Consider the following 18,975-nt stretch of genomic DNA (forward strand, 5'->3'; position numbering starts at 1 on the left):
GGGCTTTGAATAGTTTGAGGAGAAAGAAAAAAACAGAAAACTGGAAACAAAATGTAAAGAAACAACAGGATGCAAAGACCTTTATTTACTTGAACCTCCCACACAACACACAGAACCAACATAAAGCAGCTTGCACACAAATCTTTGCATTGGACCCAACATAATTCATCTTTATTTGAAACACAATAGCTTTGCATTTTACAATAGTGGTAACAGAGTCAAAGAGTCTTAGAGCAAAGGCCCTTCAGCCCAACTTGCCCACACCGGCCATGATGTCCCAGCTACACTAGTCCCACCTGCCTGCATTTGGTCCATATCCCTCTAAACCTGTCCTATCCATGTACCTGTCAAATTGTATCTTAAACTTTGCAATAGTCCCTGCCTCAACTACCTCCTCTGGCAGCTCCTTCCATACACCCACCAAGCGGTTCAAGCAGGGACTATTGTATGACTCTTTGACTCGATGACCACCATGGTAAAATGCAAAACTATTCGGGTTTTTTTTCAAGTGGCTTCCTTTAATGTAGAAAAAGTTACCACTCAGATTCCTATTAAATCTTTTCTCCTTCACCTTAAACCTATGATCTCTGGTCCTTGATTCCCCTACTCTGGGCAAGAGACTGGGCGTCTACCTGATCTGGTCCTCTCATGATTTTATACACCTCTAGAAGATCACTCCTCATCTTCCCGCGCTCCAAGGAATAGAGTCAGAGCCTACTCAACCTCTCCCTAGAGCTCAGACCCTCGAGTCCTGGCAACATCCTCGTAAATCATCTCGGCACCTTTCCAGCTTGTCATCTTTCCTACAGCATGGTCTTATAAAACTGCAACATGAACTCCCAACTTCTATACTCATCGGAACTTGTGACCTGTAGCAGAACCATTAATCTGTCGGATCTTGGGAGGCTTATTTTTGGCTTTTACTTCCTGTGGGGGTGAAGTGCCCCCAAGCCTCCCAGCAGTGCTACACATTTTGTCTTCACTTCATCAATTTTCTGATTGTAGAGCCCTTGCTATTTTTGGAAAGCAGTCAGAATGCCTATGACAATTGAGGTGTGTTTACATATTTTGATGCTTGCTGCAGTGTACAAACAGTTCTCATATTGGAAAAAAGACACAAAGTAACAGAGTAACTCAGCGGGTCAGGCAGCATCTGTGGAGAACATGGATAGGTGACATTTCGGGTCAGGATCCTTCGTCAGATTCTTGCACTTGGTTAATTACTGTTGCAAGATACAGTGAAATACTTTGTGTGATGTACAAGTCATATTATTCTATACACAAGTACAATCAAGATATTCACAAGTACAAATAGTGCAAAGAATGAGGAGATTTAAAAGAGTGGAATGATTTTTATGGATAATGCTCTTCAGAGACCTGCAAACAAAGAGCCACTAGCCTCCGGCACATCTAGTATAGTGCGGAAACTTGGAGTTATTGTCCATGAAAACAAGAACAAAGATTGTCTGAGACTTATAGAAATGACTTCAAACAGGAATCTCTAAATTACATGGATGGGTAACTTTTTTTCAGTCAAAGTAAATATACCTTTATAGAAGATCGACACAAAATGCTGGAGTAACTCAGTGGGTCAGGCAGCATCTCTAGTGAAAAGGAATAGGTGACGTTTCGGGTCGGAACGCTTCTTCAGATTGATAAAGGGTTCCAACCCGAAACGTCACCTATTCCTTTTCTCCAGAGATGTTGCCTGACCCACTGAGTTACTCCAGCATTTCTTCTGTATAAACAAGCATCTTCAGTTCCTTATAGAAGTATTTGGTAAAGTGCTGATATTTTATCATTTTACTTCGGAGTCACGTGAGTGAAGAGCCTGCCAGGACGCATGCGTGTCATATCGTCTATCGCATTGCGTTACGACAGGCAGGGTGGACGTGATTCTCCTGCCAGCAACAGACCTGAGGTAAGTTTTTTTTTTTTACTTTCAGGTTTACATCTTCTTGCGGGAACCTCTACTTAAGACTGCAAAAGTTTTTATAGATATGTGAAAAGAGATTAGTAAAAACAAATGTAGGTCCCTTGCAGTCAGAAACAGGTGAATTGATAATGGGGAACAAGGACATGGCGGACCAATTGAATAACTACTTTGGTTCCGTCTTCACTAAGGAAGACATAAATAATCAGCCGGAAATGGCAGGGGACCACGCGTCAAATGAGATGAAGGAACTGAGTGAAATCCAGGTTAGCCGGGAAGTGGTGTTAGGTAAATTGAATGGATTAAAGGCCGATAAATCCCCAGGGCCAGATAGGCTGCATCCCAGAGTACTTAAGGAAGTAGCTTCAGAAATAGTGGATGCATTAGTGATAATTTTTCAAAACTCTTTAGATTCTGCAGTAGTTCCTGAGGATTGGAGGGTAGCTAATGTAACCCCACTTTTTAAAAAGGGAGGGAGAGAGAAAACGGGGAATTACAGACCAGTTAGTCTAACATCGGTAGTGGGGAAACTGCTAAAGTCAGTTATTAAAGATGGGATAGCAGCACATTTGGAAAGTGGTGAAATCATTGGACAAAGTCAGCATGGATTTACGAAAGGTAAATCATGTCTGACAAATCTTATAGAATTTTTCGAGGATGTAACTAGTAGAGTGGATAGGGGAGAACCAGTGGATGTGTTATATATGGACTATCAGAAGGCTTTCGACAAGGTCCCACATAAGAGATTAGTATACAAACTTAAAGCACACGGTATTGGGGGTTCAGTATTGATGTGGATAGACAACTGGCTGGCAAACAGGAAGCAAAGAGTGGAGTAAACGGGTCCTTTTCAGAATGGCAGGCAGTGACTAGTGGGGTACCGCAAGGCTCAGTGCTGGGACCCCAGCTATTTACGATATATATTAATGATTTGGATGAGGGAATTGAATGCAACATCTCCAAGTTTGCGGATGATACGAAGCTGGGGGGCAGTGTTAGCTGTGAGGAGGATGCTAGGAGGCTGCAAGGTGACTTGGATAGGCTGGGTGAGTGGGCAAATGCATGGCAGATGCAGTATAATGTGGATAAATGTGAGGTTATCCACTTTGGTGGCAAAAACAGGAAAGTAGACTAATATCTGAATGGTGGTCGTTTAGGAAAGGGAGAGATGCAACGAGACCTGGGTGTCATGGTACATCAGTCATTGAAAGTAGGCATGCAGGTGCAGCAGGCAGTAAAGAAAGCGAATGGTATGTTGGCATTCATAGCAAAAGGATTTGAGTATAGGAGCAGGGAGGTTCTGCTGCAGTTGTACAGGGTCTTGGTGAGACCACGCCTGGAGTATTGCGTACAATTTTGGTCTCCAAATGTGAGGAAGGACATTATTGCCATAGAGGGAGTGCAGAGAAGGTTCACCAGACTGATTCCTGGGATGTCAGGACTTTCATACGAAGAAAGACTAGATAGACTCGATTTGTACTCGCTAGAATTTAGAAGATTGAGGGGGGATCTTTTAGAAACTTACAAAATTCTTAAGGGATTGGACAGGCTCGATGCAGGAAGATTGTTCCCGATGGTGGGGAAGTCCAGGACAAGGGATCACAGCTTAAGGATAAAGGGGAAATCCTTTAGAACCGAGATGAGAAGAACATTTTTCACGCAGAGAGTGGTGAATCTCTGGAACTCTCTGCCACAGAAGGTAGTTGAGGCCAGTTCATTGGCTATATTTAAGAGGGAGGTAGATGTGGCCCTTGTGGCTAGAGGGATCAGGGGGTTTGGAGAGAAGGCAGGTATGGGATAATGAGTTGGATGATCAGCCATGATCATATTGAATGACGGTGCAGGCTCGAAGGGCCGAATGGCCTACTACTGCACCTATTTTCTATGTTTCTATTTAAGTCCGGGGCGAAGTCGGGACGGAGAGGAGACCCCAGCCACGAACATCAGGGAACCCCGGTCACGGGGAATTCCGCCCACGGACCAAGGCGCTCGAAAGACCGCGGATTGCGGGTAGCGAGCGGCGGTGAATTCACCTTTGAGCCGCTGGCGGTAGAACCAGCGGCTTCACATTGGTGGAGAACCCGCTCGGAAGACCACGGAATGCGGGGAGCCGGCGGCGGTGGATTCGCCTTCGAGCCGCTGGCAGTAAAACCAGCGGCTTCATATTAGTGCCGGTGGTACCTTGAGAACCCGCTCCGTAGACTGCAGGATGCGGGGAGCGGACGGCGGTAAGTCGCCTACCGAGCCACTGGCAGTAAAACCGGCGGCTTTATATACCCCCCCCCCCGACTTTGTAAATCGCAGCTATCCCTTTTATAGGGACCGCAGGGCTACCCAGATCAGGGGCGAGGGGCGGGGGGGAGGGGGGGGAAGCCCCGACTGGAGAACATCGCGGAGAAGCCCTGCTATAAGGGACAGCGGAGAGAAAGCTCGGGGGAAAAATACCCGCAATGGAAGCCGTTCTACAAGGACCACAGAGGGAACCCCAGCTGTAACAAACTACGACCACGAGACCAGGGTCGGGAGGAGCGTTGCCGCGCAGCAGAAGGTTTAAAAAGGACATGCAGGTAAATTCCTTACTCGAAGGTCGTTTTGTGCTATTTTGTGAGAATATGTTACAGGAATGGACCGCATCCAGACTGACTGCGGAGGATTGCGGAATTGCGGGCAGTCAGCAGCGGTAGACTGCACCTGGATCGCTATTTACCTAACTGCATTTAGCACTGATGTATTATCATGCAAAATCAAGGACAACACAGAATGAATGTGCGATCACAAAGTATTTAATGACATTGTGGATCGATGGAACAGTAACAATTGAGATGCTTGCATCCAGGCTCAATCAACAGTTGCAAAAAATACGAGGCATATTAGTGGCGAAAGGTACATTCTCGCTACACTAGGGAGGAATGTTCTTTTATGTCTTCCTCCATTTGGCCTCAATAAACGGGTCTTGCAAAATTCAGCAAGATTCCCGCTTCCGGGTTTTCATAGTGCCTGCCTGGGTTATATACCTATGGCTCCCGCTGAGGTGGGGAATGAGCATAAAACCTTACATGGTTATTTCCGGATAAAAAAGATGCTGGTTCAGTTGTGATGTTGAAACCATCCTCTGCATGATATAATCAATTCATAGACTTACAGACTCTGAGAGACCGTTTCCTGCGGCTCGGGTTGTCAAACCATAAGCATTAGGAGTGCTCACTGCAGATTGCAGGAATAGCAGCAAACCGCATAGGAGATGGGAAGTATTGTTTATGCTTCTTTACGTTTAACACGGCACGGATGACTGACACATTGAAATTCAGTTTTATGGGATTATAACATTAAGTTAATATTCCATTTACTGTGCTTGAAGTACCTCCTCATCATTTGGCTGCGGAGAATATAAACCACTCTGTTCGGTCTCACCCTGACATCTAGATTATGAAGGGTATCGTCAACTAAAAACCTCCTGGCCTAGGGACGCAGAGATATGGGTTGTTAACATTGTGCTACGTCACTTCGCTGATAGGCACCAGCAACATCCCTGTCCTTGGTCAAACTCACGTACTAGTGGTTATGCCATGGTGCTGAGTACAGCGCTACGGGTCCAGTCATTGCTACACTGGATAGAATGATCATATATGTGGGCTATAATAACATGTTTTGTTTATGATTAGTCAAGCAGAGTAGACAGGGACACAGACCAAACCAGATGTTGCATATCCCATGGACCTTGGGTTGCGTGTGATCACGCATCTACACCAGTATGTCAAGGTTCCTAAGAGCCTCATAGACTCTGACTAGCAATATTGTTAGTTACATAAAACCTCGTTGCAAGGAATCACTACGAACCTTCTCCAGGGGGTTAAATGGGTCTGGCATATACAGGAGTGTACATTGACATTGAGTCTCACTCCACCAGGACCGCTATACCTCAGCAGCAGGGATGGACCACATCCTAGCGGTTGCAGGATGGTCAAACAATTGATCTGTCCAAATATTCAGAATAAACCTATTGCCAGATCAGGGGTATTTGCCAACTCTATGTTAGGTATGGTTCATACTTCCTCCAGGTTGAGGGAGGTTACTATTGCCACTATTGTTCATTAATAGCATCAACATGTCTATATCTATGTCATGTCTGAATGCAATATTAATGTTCACTTATCATTGGCCTACTGATTTCACGGCATGAAATTACAGAGCTTTAAAATCTTCATGTAGTCACTCACGTGACTCAGAAGTAAAATAGTAAGATTAAACGAGAACTTACCAGTTTGAAGTTTGATCTTTATTTTATGAGAAGTAACGTTGAGGGATTATTTGCCCACCACTCCCAGCCCTCTATAATAAAGTTCAACTGGTATCCTATTTCTCTAATCTTACTATGTTCAGTTCATTTACTGTTGTCTGGGATTTTACACCACTGCTTTGAAGATTGACACGCATGCGTTCTGGCGCGCTCTTCACGTAATCCCTCAACGTTACTCCTCATAAAATAAAGATCAAACTTCAAACTGGTAAGTTCTCGTTTAATCTCACTATTTTAGTTTATTTACAAGCCAACTTTGGCATCTAACTTCCGCAACAAAAAAGGTTACAACAGTGTTTGTAATTATAACTAATAACAAATCCAGTCATAAACTGAACTGCAGACATTTTCCTTTTATGTACTACTTTCTCAGATGCAATCTTTTTAATTAGGTTTCCCTCATATCGTTCAACGTTAGTCTCAGTGTATACGGCTGAATCACCCACCAATTTATTTCCACAAGACAATAAATAAAACACCTCACCTTAATTGGCCACTTCTAATAACACAATTGAAACTGAAAGATCACCACATAATGGGTTACGGCAACAAATTATATTTTGCCGCACAATATGTCACAATATTAATACACGTCATTACCAATCCTATGATAGACACAAAATGCTGGGGTAATTTAGCGGGACAGGCAACATCTCTGGAGCGAAGGAATAGGTGACATTTTGGGTCGAGACCCTCCTTCAGACCCAAAACGTCACCCATTCATTCTCTCCAGAGATGCTGCCAGTCCCGCTGAGTTACTCCAGCATTTTGATATAATTTGATATAATTTATTTGCCACACAACCAGGGTCGGTGGTATTTGGGTTGCCAGCAGCGGTACAGTAATAAAGAACACACAACCACAATAAAAATTTTACACAAGTATCCACCACAGCATTCATCACTGTGGTGGAAGGCACAGAACTTGGCCAGTCCTCCTCCATTTTCCCCCGTGGTCGGGACCTCCACCCTCCACAGCCGTTGCTGCGGGCGTCCAGATGGTAAGGGACAAAGTCAAAGTCAAGGTGAGTCCAGGATCGGCTCTTCCCAACCAGAGACCGCGGCTTCAGGCTGGTGTAGGCCGCAGGCCGGCGGTCAAAGTTTTAAAGTACCTGCCGTGCCGCAGCCGGAAGCACCGCAGTCTGCAGGGCCGGCGGTCGAAGCTCCCCTCCAGGGGTGATGGTAAGTCCATACCGCGCCCGCGGTAGAAGACGGCCACGGGCCGGCGGTGGAAGCTTCTTCTTCCCCCCGAGTCCTCCACGAGGGATCCCGGGCTGTAGACGCCGCACCAGCTGGAGTTCTGCAGACCGCTGCAGACAATTTTGTGTCTATCTTCGGTTGAAACCAGCATCTGCAGTTCCTTCCTACACATTACCAACCCTATTCTCATTTAGAAGTCATGTAACACATGCAATTCAATTTCATTCGATCCATTAAACACAAAGAAACAAAAGGAGATGAAAATAACAACATTGCAATTAACTCCAGATTTAGCTATTCCAAAACTGGCTCCCCTCCATTCATTCCAACCTCCAGAAATTTAAGATCATCAAAGATCACACATTGGTGACACATGATTAAGCATATTGGCAACTCTCTCCCCTTCAAGTCCCCACGCCTTCCCACTGCAGAAACCTTCTCCAAATGTGTGCTTCTCTAATCAGCCTCTTGATGATCCCAAATTTCATCAACGCATTAATAGCAAATACCTGTAACCTTCGCAATTAGGTCATAAGGTCATCCGGGATAGGAGCAGAATTAGGCCATTTGGCCCATCAAATCTACTCCGCCATTCAATCATGGCTGATCCATCTCTCCCTCCTAACCTCATTCTCCTGCCTTCTCCCTATAACCCCTGGCACCCGTACCAATCAAGAAATCTATTTTTCTCTGCTTTAAAAATATCCATTGACTTGGCCTCCACTGCCTTCTGTGGCAAGGAATTCCACAGATTCACCACCCTCTGTCCCTGTCAATCCCCTGTCCAAATCTCTCTGCCCCAGCACTAGCCCCATCCACCTCCTTAAAATATCTCCCTGATCAGTTCTAGAAACCAAAAAATGGATGCAGAAATAGATCATGTGCGGTCTCAAGGGTGTTGTGTCATTTACATAGAAACATAGTACGAGCAGGGCTGACAGTCTTTCACCAAAGATAGACACAAACTCAGCGGGTCTGGCAGCATCTCTGGAGAAAAGGATAGGTGATGCTTCGGGTTGGAACCCTTCTTCAGGCTGATTAGAATAGGGGGTCGAATGCTGAAAAATTTAGAGAGTCTGGCTGACAGTGATAGGGAGATAGAGGCTGGAGGGGAGCGGGTCTGGCAGATCTTGGAGAAAAGGATAGGTGATGCTTTGGGTTGGAACCCTTCTTCAGGCTGATTAGAATAGGGGGTCGAATGCTGGAAAAGAGAGGTCTGGCAAGTGATAGGGAGATAGAGGTGAGGGGGAGGGGGTATCTGATTGGAAGATGGAGGAGTGAGTGCCAAAGTCTAGAGGTGAAAAGAAAACAAAAGTGTATCGGATAAAGAGAAAAGAGGAGAAGTGAAATGTAAAGCCAGAGGGAGGGATATGAGTGGAAGAGGACGGGGAGAAGGGAAGGAATATGGGCAACGGGGATGGGAAAGGAGCGTGTGAAGAAGGGAAAAGGAGCAGTGACTGGCAGATGTGAGATAGTGGAAGGAGTGGGTGTGCACTGGGATGGGGGTCGGGGTAGAAATGAGGGTCGGGGTGGAAAGGGGAAATGTTATTTGAAATTAAGAATTCAATGGTCGTACCTTTGGATTGTATGCTGCATAAGGCGAATATGATGTGCTCTCCCTCCAGTTACATGTGGCCTCACACTGGCAATGGGGGCAGCCCAGGACAGAAAGGGTGATATGGGAATGGGAAGTGGCATTACAATTGTTAACAATCAGGAGATAGATCCAGTAGATTGTATGCTGCATAAGGCGAATATGATGTGCTCTCCCTCCAGTTTGCATGTGGTTTACACTAGGTATCATTGACGTAAAGAAGAACAGTTTAACAATCAGGCCACCAAATGCAGTAGAGAAAGTGGGAAGAGGTGTACTTAAACCCCTCTCTCACCTGGAGGGACTGCCGGGGTCCTTGGATGGAAGTGATAGAAGTGTTACATCTCCTGCTAGTGGGCGGGAATGGTGAGAAGTGATGAGTGAACAAGGGATGAGCTGAAGAAGGCTCGACCCGAAACGTCACCCATTCCTTCTCTCCAGATCTCTCAAAGTGCCGCTGAGTTCCTCCAGCATTTTGTCTATATCTACGATTTAAACCAGCATCTGCAGTTCTTTCCTACACAAATGAATACTTGGCTTGAAAATAGGAATCAAAGGGTGTTGGGTCAACTGTTGTTTGTCATTTATACTGATAATCAGGATGCCAATGTGGGTGGCATGGTCAGTAAATCTGCAGATAACTCAATTTTCTTTGTCATAGTGGACATTGAATAAGATTATCTATGATTGCATTGAGATTTTGATCAACTGGACCAACAGGCAGAGGAAAGGCAGATAGAGTTTAATTCAGATAAATGCAAAGTGTTGCATCTTGGTCGGAGTAAATGGTGGGGCCCCGTGGACTGTTGCAAAACAGAGAGCCCTTTGGGTTCACATCCATCGTTCTATGAAGGTGATGACATGGGTAGACAGGGTGTTGAAAAGGGCGTTTGGAACTCTTGTTGTCATTGGTCACTGTATTGAATACAGGAGTTGGGGCATTGGGTTGCAGCTGTACAAGGCTATGGTAGGGCCACACTTGGAGAATTGCATACAGATCTGGTCACCCTGTTACGGGAAGGGCGTTATTAAACTGGAAAGGGATCTAAAAAGATTTACAAAGATATTACAGGGTCTAGATGGTTTGTGCTAAAAGGCAAGTCTGGACAGGCTGGGTCATTTCACCCTGGAGTATAGGAGATTGCAGAGTAACCTTGTACAGAGGTATATAAAATCATGAGGGGCATAGATAAGGTGAATAGCCACAGTCTTTTTTCTAGGGTAGATGAATCAAACACGAGAGTGCATAGGTTTAATTTGAATGGGGATAGATTTTAAAAGGTTCCCAAGGGATAACTTTATCCACACAGTGGGTGATTTGTCCATGGAACACACTGCCAGAGGAAGTGTGTACAATTATATTTAAAATACATGAATGGGACACGTTTGGAGGGATATGGGGCAGGCACAGGCAAGTGGGACATGCTTAGTTAAGCAACTAGGTCAGAATGGATGAGATGGGCCAAAGGGCCTGTTTCTATGTGATATAGACTCTTTACTAACCCTCATTTCCTTTTGCTTCCTCCTTTTCAGTGGAATCTTGTTCCCCATAATTCCAGGAAGTCATTTTGTTATTCTCCATGAAGATGGATCAATTAAACAAATTCAGTGGTTCAGTCATTTCTTAGTTCTTCGTTGTAAAAACACCTGTCTGTCAGGGACCTAGTTTTGGCTTCATTAATCTTTTTATTTTCACATTCTTTCCTAAGGTGTTACAACCTATTCTGATATCGGAATATCCAATGTGCCTTGGTATTAGAATTTACTTGATATCAGATTCTGTGCATTGCCTTGTGAGATATTGCAATGTGAAAAGGTAAGTGAGTCATGTTGCAGCTGTATGAAACTTTGTTTAGGCCACATTAAGATGCAGTACAGAACGCCACACAAAATCCTTTTTCCATGTAGCTATCAAACTGTACAACTCCTCCCCCTTCTGTCATGGGGTAGACCGACTCCCCTTTCCCCCCCTCCCCCCAATCGTTGCACATGCACATTCCTTTCTACTCAGTATTGTGTGAAGTTCTGGTCATCACATTACAGGAAGGACAGTGGCTTTGGAGAGGGTGCAGACAAGGTTCACAGGATATTGTCTGGACCCAATAACATTACCTGTGAGGAGAGACTGAGTCTCTTAAGGGCCTGTCCCACTAACCCGACTTTTCAGCGACTGTCTTCGACCTTCAAGCTCGAGGGCACTCGACTGAAAAACCTCGAGCTGGATCGACCGTCAGCGATGAAACCACGAGCTGGATCGATCGTCAACACACACACACACTCACAAACACAGCGCAAAGGCGGGGGCCAGGGAAAGCAGGGGAACGCTGTCTGAAATTCACACCCATGATAAACGGGAAGGTAAAAGATGGCTGCCACAGTGTACGGTAAGTCCTTTAGAGAGCATGGAGGGGGTAAAGAAGGAGAGAGAGGGGGGGGGGGGGTGAGTGAGGGGGGGGGGGGGGGAGGGGGGGGGGGGGGGGGAGGGGTAGGAGTGGATACACATTTAAGAAGCCAGACAACTTTTAATAAAGTTTAGCGGGCATTTAACATTGCCGGTCGGTTTTCCTTGGTCCTGAAAACTCCAATGAGCCAATTAAAATGCCTGGTCAGCAAAGGAGATTGTCTATGGCTACCGTCAACCATAGCGACCCCACTCCACTGAACTACGAGTTCAAAAGAACCATGCTAACCAATTTTTACTCGCGGAATATTTTTCAGCATGCTGAAAATTTTTCCTTGACCAAACTGAGGCCGCGAGTATGCGAGAACTTCCCTCGAGCATGAAGGAGATTACCAGTGACCTCCTAGGACCACGTGTCGACCATGCTGCGAGTTTGAGTCGAGAGCAAACTCTTCTAAACTCGCAAATTAGGTCACCGCAGTGGGACAGGCCCTTTACTCAGAGTAGGTGAATCGAGGACCCAGAGAACATAGGTTAATGTGAAGGGGAAAAGATTTAATAGGAATCTGAGGGGTAACCTTTTCCACACAAAGGGTGGTGGGTGTATGGAACAAGCTGCCAGAGGAGGTAGTTGAGGATGGGACTATCCCAACATTTAAGAAACAGTTAGACAGGTACAGGATTTGGACAGGTTTGAAGGGATATGGACCAAACACGGGCAGGTGGGAACTAATGTAGCTGGGACATGTTGGCCGGTGTGGGCAAGTTGGGCCTGTTTCCGTGCTGTATCACTCTACGACTCTATGACAAAAGAATTAATATAAATTCATATTGGTAGAACTAAGTATGGATGACTGAGAATAATCTATGCAAGCACACAATGTCAAAAATAGAATGGGATTCTCAAGTGGATATCAAATACTATTTTTACTTCACTACATCAATGGAAACAATAAGGAAATTGTGAAGGTATCAGGTTAGTTCTGAGGTTTGGAACAAATTATTAAAAAGGGAGGAAATTTAATCTGGTCTTTCACTTAAAATTAAATGGCCAGGAACTGCATAATACATCAAGGCTGTGCTTTTTACCATGTTAAATTGTTTTTGTACGATGCAGAATGTGAAAAAGATATGGTGATTTGTGGGAAAGGTTTAATATTAGGGTGGGGCAAGAACTGTCCTAAACTCTGAGAGATTAAAATAATCCATAAAGTCATTAAGAATAAGAGTAGAATTAGGCCATTTCTCCCCATAACCTCTGACACATGTACTAATCAAGAATCTATTTATCTCTGCCTTAAAAATACCCCCTGACCTGGCCTCCACAGCCTTCTGTGGCACAGAATTCAACAGATTCGCCACCTTCTGACTAAAGACATGACTCCTCATCTCCTAAAAGAACATCCTTTAATTCTACTGCTATGACCTCTAGTCCTAGACTCCCGCTAGTAGACACATCCTCTCCACATCCACTCTATCCAAGCCTTTCACTATTCTGTATGTTTCAATGAGGTCCCCCCTCATTCTTCTAAACAAGTAGTAGATATGTTACAAAACCTACCTGAATCGTCATTGGGAATCTGCCCAAAGTCATGTCCGCGATTTTGGCGCTGTTTGGAGGGGGGGCGGGTTTAAAACGCGATTTTTACTAGGCTGTTCTAATCGCAGATGTTCAGCCTAGTAAATCATTAACGAAAAATCGCTGCAAGACCCGGTCGCAAAAGGTATTATTAGTTTTATAGGCCTCGAATAATAGTTATAATAATTTTAAAATCACTCTCTCACTTCGCAACCTCTCGCAGCCCCAGGGTTTTATAAAGCAAACAATTAAAGGTATGTACCTTATTTTTACATTAAATGGGGCGTGTATATAACCCTGTTTATAAAGTTTTCTATAGCGAGTAGTTCATTTTGGGCTTTTTATATCCCGCAGTATTTTTCTCGGCATTTGAGGGCACTAATCCAGCGCGATGTGAACGTTCTAAACCAGCGCGTTCACAGGAACCCACTAGAAAGCCGATTTAAATGGGCATTTATTTACAGCAATTGAACACTAAATTCCTTCCATTTGGCCTATAAATGAATGTAAATTAGATATAAAAATCATGTTTGAATTATTTGTGAATAATCTTTGGACACTTAGGCTATTTAAGAAATGGATAGATGTTTATATCTAGTAATTGAATTTTGATTAAACATGATTTTCTTTTTTAGTATTTACTATTTGTTTTAGCGTTTAACTTTATAATCTCTACCTTTTTTTCTAAAATTGAAAAATTGAGGAAAAACAACGTGTACAGAGTTGCTTATTGGTTGCAGTCTGAGGAGTATGATGATGCTACTGATTATGATATGCCAATGTACCAGCTAGCAGCTGATCTTCTCCATAAAGACTTGGTCTTTTGCTAGAAATTGTAATTTATTTACCTATCCATAACTGACTTACAGCATATTATACAATAATATTAAAGTTCTGATCTTGAGAATATCACATTTTTGAATTTTCAAGGCAGTCTGGTTGTTTATTATCATTTCTGTCACATCGGTCAATTTTGTAATTAGCTACAATTAGGTAATTAGCTAATTATATGCTTTAATTTCATGTCATCCAAGTAAGATTGTTTTATATTTTTTCAGAATGCTTCAATCTATGATAGGTGAAAATTTCATTCAGTTCTCTTAATTCTTAAGAACGTTACGGGCTTTTGACTATCCAAGATCACAGCTTTTTTGTAATGTCCATTGAACATATGCTTTATCTGATGGGATAACTTGCAGACTTGATTTTTAAAATCTCAAAATTTTGTAACATTGCTAAGTACAGGCCCAGCGCCGACAAACCTTCTCATTCCATGCCCCATTCCTAGAGTTTGGGAAGAGTTGCGGTTAAAGTCAACTCATTCACCCTCTGCATCCCGCAAAGCCAATTCAAAATTATCAAAAAACTCAATCTAGTTATAATCTGCATCATCTCTGGATGGATCCATACCATTGGCATCTGTTCAACTTTATCATTTGCTGATATTTAACAAACATTGTCCAAATTGCAATATTCTTGTTTTGAACCTCACAAAAATAATATAAATAACAATTGTGCAAACAGGTTTAAATTTTGTTTTAATATTATCCACGGTTTTTCGTTAAGTGTACTATTTCTGAATTCTCTACTTTTGTTTCCACAACTTTGGTGACCGGTGAAGTACAGGTGAATTATTCATCTCCAGCTAGCTCCAGACCACCAGCCTCAGATGTTTTGCCTCCTCGCACACAGTATAATGTTGTGATGTATTCTCGGCCCCACTTCCATGACACCCACTTTAATAGAGAAAGTAAAAGCAAAGTCCACCAAGATTGCTCAACATCTCCCTCTGGTGGTTATTCAGACAGACAACGGCATTTTAACACTGCAACAGAAGCCAAACAATTCTCAATGTGTAGGGAGGAACTGCAGATGCTGGTTTAAACCAAAGATAGAGACGAAATGCTGGAGTAACACAGCAGGACAGGCAGCACAAACGAAATGGGTGCATTCCTTCTACCAGAGATGCTGCCTGTTCTGCTGAGTTACTCCAGCATTTTGTCTGCAAACAATTCTCAAGCCAATTTGTTTTGCTGTGAACAAAATGTAACTATTGGCTCAATGGTTCTTTATTATCACACGTGCCAAGGTACAGTGAAAATGTATACAGATCAGTAAGATTATTGACATGCATAAGTACAATCCACGATTATGTACAGAGTGCATAGAAATAGCCCAGAGTCCGCATGCAAGTATTGCCAATTTTTGGCACCATTTTTGAAGTCCCAGCCGTAGCTCGACATAAAAGCCCGTTGCAGCCGTCGCCATGATACAGATCGTCCCACAATCCGTTGTCCATCTCCTCTCCCAGCCGCCTTCAGCCTTTGTTTCCCCGATTAAATAGAGAGTCCACAAAAAGAGCCCACTGAGTCCATCTGCAAGGGTCGCCAGGTTTGGACGCCATTTTTGAAGTCTCAGCTCCAGCTGGCCATAAAGGCCTGTTGCAGCCGGCGCCTCCATCCAGATTGTCCCATGAACCATCATCCCTCTCCTCTCCTCTCCCGGCCACCTTCAGCCTTTGTGCCCCGGGAATGCCTCCCACACACTGAGGCGCGGATGGCAAGACCCCTAGTTCTCCTGACTGGCCCTTTGTCCAGCATCCACCGCCTCCCTCCACCTCCTCTCCAGTTTGAGGGGGGAGGGGGCGAGCAGGAGACGAGGTCGCACTTCAGGCGGGTCTCCAGTTCCACAGCGGGCCAGCTAAACCTACTGTGGGTTTAGGGCCACGGACCATCGGGAGTTCTGTTTTACAACTGTTAACTTTTTTTTAGAAACTACATTCTCTCGCAAACAGCAAGATGTTGACATGTACGTTAAAATGTAACTAATGCCAAAATCTTGATGAAGATCATAAAGACACTTGGATACAAGCAGTATTGGTGATAGTGAATGATGCCAGTTTGCTTGAAAACCCACATATGGTTTAGGTTAGTTCAGAGATTCAGCGCGGAAACAGACCCCTCGACCCACCGAGTCCATGCCGACCAGTGATAACTGCACATTAACACTACCCTACACACACTAGGATACATTTACAAATATAAATATTTTACAAATATTTACATTTATAATTATACCAAGCATACTAACCTGCAAACCTGTACGCCTTTCGGGTATGGGATGAAACCGAAAATCTCGGAGAAAACCCACACAGGCCACAGAGAGATCGTACAAACTATGTGCAGACAGCACCCTCAGTCAGGATCGAACTCGGGCCTCTGGCACAGTAAGGCAGCAACTCTACCGCTACTCCACCGTGCTCCCAATATAGATTTATTTTATGGAGGCATATGGAGATATGATAAATATTTATGACTAGAACTGTTTGCTTAGTGGGAGTCTGAACACCAAACAGATTAATTTGCTACATCCGGCTTATTCCCATGATAACTTCTACGTATTTATATATCTGACCACACAACACATCCCTCAAGTACAAAAGTAAATAACAAAGTCAACAAAGATGAAAATAAACTTACTCCTCCCATCATTATTCCGTCAACAAGGGCAACATACGGTATCTGGCAGCTTCCTGTGGAAAATACGAATAGACGATATTTGAATTTTCTATTATTTGGAATTGGCAGCAAATACTTAACAGTAATTAAAATTCACAATTTATTCAGAAGAACACAAGCATAATTAAACACTAATCAATCCCATTGAAGTAGTTGGCATTAAGGTAGACATAAATGCTGGAGAAACTCAGCGGGTGCGGCAGCATCGATGGAGTGAAGGAAATGGGCCGAAACCCTTCTTCAGACTGATGCATTAATCTTAAGCAAGGGTTACAGAGCAGAGGCAGGAGTAACTGCAGAGGGTATTAATTCAGGACAGCGGCTACAAGATTTTTTTAATAACAAAGGTTGAAAGGCAACTTTTAAGTTTGGATGTCTTTGTTAAAGCTGTGAGAAATCATTGGGCTAAATTTTGTCCTGAATCAACTTGATCATGTTGCCTCCTTCACTCTTTACTCCGAAGGTGATGCCTCAGAATCAATGATGACTTGTCTTCCCCCAGCGTTTCTGAGATGAGGAAAAACTTTTCACCCGGAGAGTTGTGAATCTGTGGAATTCTCTGCCACAGAAGGCAGTGGAGGCCAGTTCACTAGATGTTTTCAAGAGAGAGTTAGATTTGGCTCTTGGGATAACGGAATCCAGGGATATGGGGGAGAAAGCAGGAATGGGGTGCTGATGGGGGATGATCAGCCATGATCATATTGTATGGCTGTGCTGGCTCGAAGGGCCGAACGGCCTACTCCTCCATCTATTTTCCACGTTTCTATGTTTCTGAGGTGGTAGCACAGCAAATGTGAGAACCACAGACGGGGCGGGGGCGAGGGGGGGTGGCTCGACGGAATAGGCGACTGGGAGTTTGGGATACAGTGGCGCTCCTTCCTCCTTCATAGGACCATTACAGGCTCCCATCAAAGGGATTCGAGGTTCTCCACCTCATTCCAAATGCTCCTTCATCATTTTATGTGGTCGTCTGCCAGGAGTTCCCATGGGTCAGTGAGGATGTTACATTCTGTGAACAAAGAACAAAGTGCAAGAGGAACTCAGCAGGCCAGGCAGCATCTGTGGAGGGAAATGGACAGACGTTATTTATGAACATTTTGGGACACTTCAGTCTGAGCTTGAATAGATGCTCATTGACCTGTTGAGTTCCTCTAGAACCTTGTTTCTTGTTCAGGATGTCAGGATACACAGTCTCTTGTGCCTCCGGGATGGTACACCTTTTACGGAGGAGGTTTTGAGCATTTCCTTGTGTCTTCTCTTCTGTCCTCCTGTTAGTTTCTTCCCATTACAGAACCTGGAGAGTTGGGACCTGGCGTTGCGAATGGGCATTTTGACCCATCCATCCATACAACTTAAATGTAAATTAAGCCTCAAAGGTGGGGGTTGCTGGGGAGGAGACACTGACTCCGGTTCACTTCTCCCGTTGAATAGATTTGGAGGATTTTATGGAGACAGCATTTGTTGTACCCCTCTGCTGCATTGAGATGCCACCTGCAGATAGACTTCCAGTCCTAAAAACACACTTCCAACACCATATGGAGTAGGAGTAGAATCAGCCATTCGGCCCATCGTCTACTCTGCCATTCAATCATAATTCAATCGTGTTGGGCTTCCTAACGAGATAATTTAAGTATAGGAGTAAATAGGCCCATCTGCAGTTGTACAGGGCCTTGGTAAGACCACACCTGGAGTGCAGTTTTGGTCTCCTAATTTGAGGACGGGCATCCTTACTATTGAGGCAGTGTACAAGGTTAATCCCCGGGATGGCGGGACTGTCATATGAGGAAAGATTGGAAAGCGACACGGCTTGTATTCATTGGAATTTAGTAGGGTGAGAGGGTATCTTATAGAAACATATAAAATTATAAAAGGACTGGACAAGCTAGTTGCAGGGAAAATGTTCCCAATGTTGGGGGAGTCCAGAACCAGGGGCCACAGTCTAAGAATAAAGGGAAGGCCATTTAAAACTGAGATGAGAAAATACTTTTTCACGCAGAGAGTTGTGAATTTGTGGAATTCTCTGCCACAGAAGGCAGTGAAGGCCAATTTACTGGATGAATTTAAAAGAGAGTTAGATAGAGCTCTAGGGGCTAGTGGAGTCAAGGGATACGGGGAGAAGGCAGGCACGGGTTACTGATTGTCGGTGATCAGCCATGATCACAATGAATGGCGGTGCAGTCTCGAAGGGCCAAATGGCCTTCTCCTGCACCTGTTTCTATGTTTCTATAGCAGATCTATATCTCCCTCCTCACCCCATTCTCCCCATAAACTCTGACACCTGTACTAATCAAGAATCTATCTCTGCCTTAAAAATATCCACTGACTTGGCCTCCACAGCGTTCTGTCGCAAAGAATTCCACAGATTCATCACCCTCTGACTAAATAAATTTCTCCTCGTCTCTGGCCTAAAATAACATCTTTTAATTCTGAGGCTAGGACCTGCAGTCCTAGACT

General features: G+C 44.1%; 1 protein-coding gene across 2 annotated transcripts in view; it reads right to left on the reverse strand.

The window, feature by feature from the left end:
* The window catches only part of hibch (3-hydroxyisobutyryl-CoA hydrolase), a 139,387-nt gene that overhangs the window by 92,228 nt on the left and 28,184 nt on the right, over nt 1-18,975 (reverse strand). For both annotated transcript variants that reach the window (XM_055637766.1, XM_055637767.1), the window contains exon 6: nt 16,483-16,535. In XM_055637766.1, coding sequence (XP_055493741.1) covers nt 16,483-16,535 — 53 coding nt within the window. The remainder of the gene's footprint in view (nt 1-16,482; nt 16,536-18,975) is intronic.

Source organism: Leucoraja erinacea, chromosome 7 (genome assembly GCF_028641065.1).
Source record: "Leucoraja erinacea ecotype New England chromosome 7, Leri_hhj_1, whole genome shotgun sequence".
Lineage (NCBI taxonomy): Eukaryota > Metazoa > Chordata > Chondrichthyes > Rajiformes > Rajidae > Leucoraja > Leucoraja erinaceus.